At 45.4% G+C, this 10633-nt stretch overlaps 1 protein-coding gene across 1 annotated transcript; it reads right to left on the reverse strand.

The window, feature by feature from the left end:
• Positions 1–1770: 1770 nt before the first annotated feature.
• On the reverse strand, positions 1771–10415 carry znf217 (zinc finger protein 217). The gene is made up of 6 exons (XM_083656401.1): positions 10353–10415; positions 6848–8276; positions 6449–6556; positions 4269–5678; positions 3555–3679; positions 1771–3404 (listed from the first exon to the last, which is right to left on the reverse strand). The coding sequence occupies exons 2-5, from the start codon at positions 8211–8213 to the stop codon at positions 3567–3569; spliced, it is 2997 nt and encodes a 998-aa protein (XP_083512527.1). The 5' UTR covers positions 8214–8276; positions 10353–10415; the 3' UTR covers positions 1771–3404; positions 3555–3566.
• Between the last annotated feature and the right edge of the window lie 218 nt (positions 10416–10633).

Raw genomic sequence — 10633 nt, forward strand, 5'->3', positions numbered from 1 at the left:
ACATTACATTGACAGGAAATTAATTCAGACTTTAGACCATTATGAGAGACAGCTTTATGAAGCAGCAGAAACACACCATGTTTGCTGAGGTCCGACAAATGACAGAAAACAGAGGAGCGAGTAAACAGAGTGAACATTCAAAGTGTGTCTTTTGAATATTAAAGGGAACTTCTGGACAAAAAGCCCCTTGGAGCGAGTTTTGACGAGTGTGAAATCTCACAATAGCATCATTGTGGCCCACGGAGATTGAGAATAACGGGACGCGTGTCATAAGCTGTTGTCGACTTTGCGTCCTCTGCTATGCGTTTTGCACTAAGTCTACCACAGTGTGTGTGGGGGGGGGGGGGGGAATATGAGGGTGATGCTAAGTGAAATGCTCATTTTGCGTTTGTGATTACCAAGGCCCACGGGCGCTATGCGCTAATGTGAGCTAATGCAATAGATTACACAGTGCTGGCCCAGGGGAATAGACAGCAAACAGATGTGGTATACTCAAAAAGAGAGGATGTGGGGTGAGGAGGGGGGGGGGGGGGGGGGGGGGTAAGTTTAAGTGTTCAGTGGGGTGGAGGTTGTCCCTTGTAGTTTATTGTTCAACAGAATGAACAGTCCTGATATGTTTTGGCAGTGCCCTCCTTTTAGATGTGGGGAAAGAAATTGAACTTTTATTTATTGATTATTTATGGTGATGTACTACTTTATAAGATGGTGAGAAATGTGTGGATATAGTTTAGCCCAAGTCTACTCATCACTTCTATGTTGCACTTTGGTTCTGTCATATCAAACAAGGTCTTCACCTGGGCCAAACACAACTCCACCGTAACTATCTCTATACCACATAAACCTGACCTGCTGTTTACATTGAACATGCAGCAAGGCTTTGACACAAACCAGTTCTGCTGAGAAAGCTGGAATCTAGACTTTGCATGTACTGCCCTCTAGTGGTCGGTGGGGGCTGTTGTTGGTGAGGAAAGGAATACTGCAATATTCTTCACAGTCAGCAGTATTCCCATACACTCTTAAGTCAAAACATTTTATTTTTTGATGTAGGCTACAAAAGATGTATTGCATATTTTGTTTATGGTTTAAACGCATTAATCTGGTATTTATCTTGCTGAAATGCTCCCCCCCCACATTTTTTGTTATAAAACATGCAAGTTGTTTGTTGTTCAGAATTTTTAAGATACTGAGTTGCATTACTTTGACAAGCTATTCACATATTTTAATAGTACCATGCATTACTAATAGTAAGAGCTTGAAAAGCGTGTTAAATATGTTAAAGGGAAGATAAAATGCATTCAAATAATCACTTAGTAATGTTGGTGGGGTGCAGAAAAAATGTCAGGTATGTTCAAAGGTATGTGTGACCTGTTCCCGAATTCAATAAGAATGAATAATGCCTCCAAGGCCCTGGGGCCAATTGCACAAAGCACCTTAGGTTAAGATTTCCCTTAGAGTCAGAGTTAAGGTGTCCATAAAACAGAATCGGCTGCACAAAACACCCTTAAATCTTCTCCATCAGGTTAAACATTTTAAGGAAATCATAAGCACAAGATTTAAGGGTGTTTTGTGCAGCCGATTCTATTTCATGGACACCTTAACGCTGACTAAGGGAAATCTTAACCTAAGGTGCTTTGTGCAACTGGGCCCTGGATTTTTGAAACCGGTTTGTGTACCGCCTCCTGTCAGGTGCCAGGTCAATGATGTATGAGACCACGCCACAAAGATCATTGACTTTCACTTTATTACCGTAATATGTCGTACAAATCTCAAACAATATTTTCAGGTTTACACAAGTACACATGTATGTGAAAGTCAAAACCACAAAACAAATAACTTAACGCAAAAAGAAAAAAGGTCACTTGATCATGGCCAGTCAGGACTTTCTGCAATAACTTGAAACTAATGACTGAGTAACATTATCAAGATTCTGCATAATAAATTATAAGCAAAGTCTGTCTAAATGTAAAGTCCCAAAAAAACACAGCATGACGGCACTTAACACACAAGTAGAAACCCCGTTTGATTTGGTACATGTTTTTACAGCAGACTGGATTTGAGGCACCAATAAAGCAGATGACAACCATCAGCTATTTTCAAAACAAAACGAAAACCACAAATCACCGTTTTTTTAATATACAGTATATATCGGGGCTGGTAAACATCAAGCATCTCAAAGAAATTCTCAACCCAAATTGTGCGTTACCTTTTAATCATGTGCCTGATCAACACGACCTGAACAGTAGTTGGTCAGCATCGCCGAGTACGAGGCGCTCGAATATAAACCTTGATCCTCCAGAAAGACGCACGCACGTCCATCAAGTGAAACTAGTCAAACTCAAAACGCACCTGGTTGATGTGCAGCTACGGTGGCTGCACGGGCTCAGCTGACATGATGGCAACAGCAGTGTTACAAAAAAACAACAGTGTCGAGTTAAGAAATTGAGGTAGACCCTGTTAACACACACAGTAGAGCTGGTTACCTGCGGCCTCGTTAGACCCCGTTAACACACACACACACACAGTAGAGCTCGTTACTGTTAGACCCCGTTAACACACACACAGTAGAGCTTGTTACTGTTAGACCCCGTTAACACACACAGTAGAGCTCGTTACCTGTGGCCTCGTTAGACCTCGTTAACACACACAGTAGCGCTCGTTACTGTTAGACCCCGTTAACACACACAGTAGAGCTCGTTGCTGTTAGACCCCATTAACACACACACAGTAGAGCTCGTTACCTGTGGCCTCGTTAGACCTCGTTAACACACAACAGTAGAGCTCGTTACTGTGGCCTCTTTGTAAACCACTGGGCTTAAGACATCAAGTTATTTGATGGGGGAAAAAAACACCCTTCAGTGCTTTGGAAAAAGAACAATAGAATAGTGCTTAATGACTGCCTGCATGACAAGAACTAGACAGGACGGCATATTTTCACAAATAAATTTTTGAAGGTTTTACTTATTACTACGGTACACATTTTATATCGACTGTAAACTTATCAATATGATATTTTGAATGTTATCCCACATACAAACGTCACCGTTATGTCACATACACATGGGCTGAATCACAGTGTCAACGATGGATTAAGGAACAGTTCTGAGTGAAAATAAAAAATAAAAAAATCCTGGCGCACCCTAGTCGAATAATTTTCAAAGAGAGATGATTTTCTCAAATACAAAAAAAAAATGCTGAACACTGAAGAAGGCATGAGTTCTGAAATGTCTTTGCACCACATTTTCTTCTGCACGGGCGGAAAGAAAAAATAATAATAAAGAAAGAAATTAAGGGAGCCTAGAAGCTCTCTCTTTTTTTGTGCACAAATCGTCTCTCACTTGATCCATATATTAAACAAATCCTCCAGTTCAGTTCTCCTCAAAAAAAAGTAGCAGCTCAGTTGAAATCTAGAGGGGAAGAAAAATATTTTCTCAGGTACTTTCCAATATGACTGAAGTAAAATCACGTATAGCAAACATGACAGATGAGACATTCTGCTTAGGGTTATGAAACCAATAAAGCCTAAATTAATTTGAGAAATTTGATTGGCCTGTTACCTTGGGGTCATTTTAGGTGCTTTTGTCCGTGGCTCCGTAGCGCTGATGAGGGAACAGGCCGGGGTGCTCTCTCATCTGCAGGTTGGGCAGTGTGTGGAAGTGTGGGTAGAAGGTGGATCTGCTCCCTGAGAACAGACAAGTATCGATGTGAAATCTACAAACTGCCAGAATACAAAGATTTAAATACTTTGTATATAATACTTGACTAAGGCCATGTTCACACTAGGAGGCCAAATCCGATTTGTGAACTTTAATGACCTATTCATGATTCTATCCAGATTGGTTTTATGAGTCTGGATGCTCCAAATCTGATTTGTGTCACTTGTCCCAAACCACATATGGAGGTAGTTTCCAATCTGCTTTCGACTGATGTGACTTCAGTGTGGAGGCGCTGATCACCCAAATCAGATTTGAGAGTGTCTTTTGCAGGGGGGGCGGGGACTTGAAGAGCAGAGAGCAGACATGCAAACACTGCCAGAAACATTGTGCACCTAGCAAACCTTGTTCATAATGGAGCTACTTTTATAATAATAGGCTCCTTGTGTCTGGACACACAGATCCGACTTGAACACTTGAACCCAAATCAGATTTGGGAAACCAATCAAGATAATGACTTTAGCAGCAAATCGGATTTGCCTGTAGTGTGAACATGGCCTAAAAGCTGTAGTACTGCTAAGAGTCATTCCCATGAAACCGCTCACCAGGCACACATACCTGCTCTTGGGTTAGCCAGGCCTCCATGGCTGTGGTTTGCTGGTGTGCTGTGGTAGAGAGACGCCAGCTCGCTGGGTGTGCAGGAGCGCAGAAGGCTCATGCTCCAGTCGGTGTCCATGCCGCCTCCGATCGCGTGACTTGCGGGAGCCATGGTTTCAGAACCGGGGGGAGCAGATGACCCGTGTGATGTGGTCTTCACAGTTCTTCCTGAGATAAGCAGCCTGGTGGCTCCATCCACCGCTGGGATTCTAAAGCCGGGTTTCTCCCCGGCGTCGGCCTCCCTGCCCGGAGGTAGAGAGTACATGATTCTCTTGCTGGACGGCTCTCCTAAGTCCATCTGGGGGAGGCTTCCGAAGCGGCTGGACAGGCACAGCCGGGCGGCGTCGGAGGGCCAGATGACACCGGAGCGCACCGGGTAACTCCGCTCGCCGATCCCCATTCGGTCCGGCGGGCCCAGTCTGTCCATTGCATAATTGCCGCTGGTGCCGGGTTTCTTCCTGAGCTCCGTGTACCGAGGGGGCTCCTGAGCGGCGTGCGAGTCGACAGTGACACCGTTCGGCCTACCGCACCGCTGGCTCTCCTGGGCGACCTCGTGTAGGGGGCGGGGCACGCGGATGGGCGAGCGTTTGATAGGAGCGGGAGGCGGGCTCGTCGCGGCGGCGGGCGTCTTCTCCGGGGCGTGGGCGGGCTGAGGGGGCGGAGACTTGGTTCGGCGAGGGTGGCTCCGGTCGATCATCGGGAGCGGGGCGACGTCCTTCCCGTCGAGGGCGGGGGGGCAGCCGGTGTGACGCTTCTGTTTCAGGCCGCCTCGGAGGCCGTTCCTCGCGGCGGCGACGACGTCCGACTTGTCTTTATGAGTGAGCTTTCTGTGCATGGTCAGAACCTCGGGGTACAGGGTTTGATACGCACAGGACGAACAGGCAATTGGCATTATTGCATTTGTGGGCTGTGAGCTGGCGGGGACGGAGAGAGACACTTTTAAGGACAGATTTAACGGGGCCTCGTAGCTCTCGTCTTTGATCTCCTTCCGCTCCACCTTCAGGTTAACGGGTACGGGCCACTTTATGGGCACAGCGTCGTTCGGGGAGTGAGCGCGCTCAGCCGTTATGTTCTCACGCTCGCCGTTCGTTTGGACGAGCGGTTTGCCCGGATCGCTGCCGACGCCGTCGAATCTGTCCGCTGGGTTTCCGTTGGCACACGACTTGAGTCCAGGAACCCAGAGTTTGGATCGGTTTGAGGCGGGTTTGTCAATGTTGTTATTTCCAAGTTCTTTATCGGTGGGAGAGGACAGGGGTCTGCCCAGGATCTCCATGTAGGGCTTGTCCTTGTGGCGTCGCTCCAGGTGATACTTCAGCGAGGTCTTTTGGGCTGCAGCGTAGGCACAGTACAAACACTTAAATGGTTTTTCACCTGCAACAAAATAATGTAAGTATTAAAATCTGAAGACGCTAAGTCACAGCCATAGACCTATAGAGAGGCAAAGTGAACGTCACTTCCTGCTTCAGCACTGACTGTACCAGAAATTTTCATCCGCCATTTCTTTTCCCATAGACATTTCGTAAAATGCTCATAAAAATAGTTTTACTTGGTCAAACCAAACGGTACAGCTATATTTAGAATCGGGAGAGACCATAGAACATTTCACTCAGACCAAAACTTAAAAAAACTACATAGAATAAATATTTCCTTTAAATCTTTAAATTTGTATACGTTTTGGTCTGAGTGAAATGTTATGCGATCTCTCCTGTTTCTAAATATATCTGAACCGTTTGGTTTGACCAAGTAAAACTATTTTTTATAAGCATTTTACAGGAACAGAGAAAGTGGAAGCAAGCAAGCTCAAAGTCAAAATAGTGATCAATAGTGGAAAAAGGAGCTTCTTGGTTTCTTTTTAGAGAACAATTTAATGCAGAAGTGTTGGTACACAGGTCACCTGCACAGGTTTACAATACAATGTACAACTTCAAACAAATAGGAGACACGGTCTTCGTCAGGCTGCTAAGCATTTTACGAAATGTCTATGGAAAAATAAATAGCGGATGAAAATCTCTGGTACAGTGCTGAAGCAGGAAGTGACGTTTCACTTTGCCTCTCTATACAAATAGAATTTCAGTTAATGTACGCAGTCCTCTTTTCATAGATTAATTATTCAAGCACCAGTATGTGTGTGTGTCATATACCTGTGTGAGTCCTGAGATGAACATTGAGGTAATAGCTGGACCGGAATGTTTTGCCACAGTAACTGCATGCTTTTGATCGGACTTTGGATCGGTCAAAACCGTCCTCACCTTTGGAAAACAAATAAATAACGTAAGTAAATAAAAGTAAATAAAAGCATTTATGCAGAGGAATCAATTACAGAAAAGAGGCAGGGACTACAATGAACAGCAGAGGGTGCACTTGTTAACTAAGAAACTGCATGGAGTTCACATTTTAATGTCTGCAATGTCTGTCTGTTTTAATAACAACAACATTGTGATATATATATATATATATATATATATATATATATATATATATATATATATATATATATATTTATATATATATAATTAGTAAGGTTGTTGCCCCATGTTTACCTGAGCCTTCCTCTGCATGGTCCGGTGAAACTACACTCGGCATCTTTCCATCGAGGGCTGCAGTGGGGCTCAGTCTCTTGTGCACCCTGGAGTGGAGGACTAGCTGGTGGTAGGTCCTGAAAGTTCTCCCACAGTCCTCGCAGGTGGTGGGCCTCTCCTTGCTCTTATATCTCTGCAGCAGGGACCTCCTCTGGTCCGGCTCCGGCGACGGGGTCTCGGCCGCGGCCTGCTGCCGAGACCTGAGCTCTCTCCCGAAGACCCCTCTCTTTTCGCCACGGCCCTCGGCCCAAATGTGACTCAGCTCCTCCTTGTCCGAGCCGCAGTCCGAGTTGTCCGTGCTGGCTTCCTGGCCCACGTCTTTGGCGATGTTCGGACCGACCGCTACCTTGCCCTTTGTGGCGAGTTGCCAGGCCTGGTATGTGTTGAAAGGGTCGAGCTGGCGAATCCATTTGGAGGCTCTCTCGGGGCGAAGATCGCTTTGTGCAGAAGAGCGAGGCCGAAGGTTGAGACTGTGTAAAAATGTTTCCTGTTTGGCAAGCGAGTCGGTAGCGCCGTCGTCGTTGTTGTTCTCCTTTTCTGACTCTTTGCCAGGCTCCGCCTCTCTGTTGTGCACTTTACTATGCTCTGCAGGCTCCGCCTCTCTGTTGTGCACTTTACTATGCTCTGCCAGACTCTCTTGGTCGGGGAATAGAAACCCACAAACCATGCACATCTTGTAGGCCGTGACCACCGGCTCTGCGGCGTGGTCTTGAACGACGCCGTTGATCGTCGCCGGCGTCTCCAGGTCCTGTTGGGCCTTGCTCTTGGCTCCCGGCTTGTTCCCGTGCATCCTCATGTGGTTCTTGAGGAACCAGGGCTCTCGGAAGCGCCGTCCGCACACGTTGCAGCAGTACGTGAAGTAGTCCTTGTGCTTCCTCAAGTGGGTCTCCAGCTCGCCGGCGTCTTGCGACACCTGACCACACACGATGCAGCGGAGCGCCGCCTCCTCCTTTTCGAGCCGGAGACGACTGCTACCGCTACCGCTGCTCGGTTTGGGCCGGGGCCTCTCGCCCGGGATACGGAATTCGGCCTCGATGCGAAGCACGGCCGGCTCAAACAGAGTGGTGGGGTGTCGGGTCAACACGTGGGGGCCCAGCTCCCCCTGGTGGGCAAAGGTCTGGTCGCAGAACATGCAAGACAGCGGCGGCGGCGCACTTCCTCCGGGCTGTTGCGACAGGGCCTTTTCCGAGGAGGCGCTGCTGCTGCTGCCGTGAGGTGTCGTGCTCGAGCCGGGCCCCGGCATGCTCGCGCTGCTGTCGTTCACAATGTCTTCTTGAGCCAGTCCATCCAGGCTCTCCACAAACGGTAGCAATGAGTGAGTAGGCATTGTCCTCCGGAAAGGTGGAGCACGGATGCTCTCTAGGCAAACTCAAAGAGGGTATTGGGGAGTCTGTAAACAATGAGAGAGAAAAAGTCTGAGGCCTTGTTCAGTGTCAGATATGATTGGGTAGGCTTACTGTCAAAAGCTATAATATCTATAATAATCTATAATCTATATTCTATAATAATATCTAATATTAAGATCCAATCTGTTTGCACCAAGAGACTTTAGAACACACAGAGGGAAACGCTTTCCCTCATATTGAAACAGGAAACGTGTATTTTCAGCAGTCTAACAGCATACAACCCGTTTCCTCTACGCTCAGGCTACTGATAAAGCAGATAAAGCAACGTTTAGCTTGCTTTTAGTCATTTTCATATTTAGCGTGCACCCCTCTATCGAGTTCATGAACAGTCAGACACAGACATTAGCATAATTGCAGCCAGGCAAACTCAATTCTTGCAAATATTTGTATATGTGGGGGTCATAACTTATCAAGAGTTCACACCGCCGTAAATTGTTTGTGTTAGAGGAAGAGACTAAACGATGTTAAATTAAGAGTGGATGTCCAAATGGAAATACACAAAATCTATTCCAGTTGTGCAAATTCCAAATCCCATGTAGTAATTTAACCATTTAGGTGATTTTAAAGTTTTTGTCGTTGACATAAACACCCTTTGATTTCTAACGCAGATTTACATTTTCCTACTTTTTGTTTTCCTGATCTCATCCCTGTTTAACTTGAATTCTGTTCATATGAGGTTAGTTTGATGGGTCTTTGCACCAACAAGTCTCTTCCAAAACCAGACAACAGAGAAACCAAAACTTTTATTTTTTCCTTTGTCATACTGGACTGCTGCTATGAACCAACCTATGTGCTCTTTTCCATCTGCACATTATTGTTTTGATATCCCAAAAATGTGGACTACTTTGCCTGAGTGAGAGATCTTTTGAGCATGTATGATGGTTTGCTTTAGCCTATATATAGAGTAGCTATACAACATTTGGAGAAATGGAAAGCAACTGAATTTGATTGGCTCAAGAGTGGAGTAACTGGACCAACAAGTTCAAAGGCTCAAGGCTCATGACAAGGCCTTTGACAACTGTAAAGCACATACCAAGCTAAATTAGCATAACTTATGTTCTGTTTACACTAAGGTATGATGTAGTTTCATATCCTGTAAAAAAAAATGCCACAGATTGGAAGTCTCTAAGGGGGAGGGCTGAAGTAGTGTAGTCCTTGCAGGTAATTAAAGGGAGAAGCTGTCAATCAGGCTTGGTTCTCCAAACTGAATGAGCCAAATTCAAGTCAATAATATGTATTATTGTCAACACCTAGCTATTTGTTTTGATATGCTGGTGGTACCCCAACATTATATCTAACGGTAGTAGCTATTATAGTGCCAAACAATGCACACCAGGTGAGCACAGGCAAGTGTCGATAAACGCCTCTGATTGAATGTCCAGCCCACGCTTAGTTTGTGTGGAAAATGGTGTAAGTTTGAGCTAGCCACTTGTTGTTCAAGCTCTCGTTAAAGTTACTCGTCAAATGTTAAGCAGTAACAACTGGTTGAGCAAAGTTAACCGTCTTATTTTAATCATGTAACGTTACGGCTATTACATTTCTATTATGCATAATACAGCAACAGCACCAACCTCGTACTTTTTTCGAGCGAAGATGATAAACTCCCCCACGTTTACGTTATTAACAGCAACTCTGATTTGGCAAGGCTCCAACTGAGCAATAAGTTAACGACGGTTAATACTCACCTAAACTAACGTGACAAACAAGTTTGGTGTATTCACATGAACGAGCCCTACCACGGCACGTTATGGCATTTAAACATCCTGAAATCTTAACCGTTAGATAAGAAGTCACGAGTAACGTAGCGTAAAAACTCCACAAGCAGGGTCAGCATTCTAACAACTTTAGCGACCATTATTATCGTTAGCAGCAAACCACATTCTCTCTCTCTCTGTTGTCTCTCGACTCCGAGCAGCAAACTAGTAGAAACTCACCAACAATACCTACCAACTCTGAATTTCCGGATTTAAAATACAACCAGTGACTAAAGGTAAATATGTCGCTATGCACATAGACGTTGCGTCTTCATTTTAGCAACGCTTTGTTGGCGGACAGCTCACCTATTCAATTGTTTGAGAGTGAATCATATCGGTTGTATTCTGTGTGAGTCCTCACACTGTGCAGCTGTTGAACTCTGAGGCGCGCTCCCGTCTCTCAAAGATCCTCTCAAGCACGGGGGAAGATGGGGGCGCGCTCCCGACGACAGCCCCAAAAACCCCTAGGGTAGTCACGTGGTCACAATAACAGAAAATGATTAGTTCACGGCGCACATGACTTAACAACATACCTTCAAATACACGTGTAAAAATAGTATAATATGCAAATAAAATAAAATAATTAT

This window comes from Poromitra crassiceps, assembly GCF_964638095.1.
Source record: "Poromitra crassiceps genome assembly, chromosome: 20".
Lineage (NCBI taxonomy): Eukaryota > Metazoa > Chordata > Actinopteri > Beryciformes > Melamphaidae > Poromitra > Poromitra crassiceps.

Bases quoted from the DNA above. Each gene is read 5' to 3' on its own strand.
- znf217 (XM_083656401.1), bottom strand. From the start codon at position 8,213: ATGCCTACTCACTCATTGCTACCGTTTGTGGAGAGCCTGGATGGACTG. The intron at 6,557-6,847 runs GTAAACATGGGG...TGTTTTCCAAAG, and splicing joins CCATGCAGAGGAAGGCTCAG to GTGAGGACGGTTTTGACCGA. The intron at 5,679-6,448 runs GTATATGACACA...ATTTTGTTGCAG, and splicing joins TCATCTCAGGACTCACACAG to GTGAAAAACCATTTAAGTGT.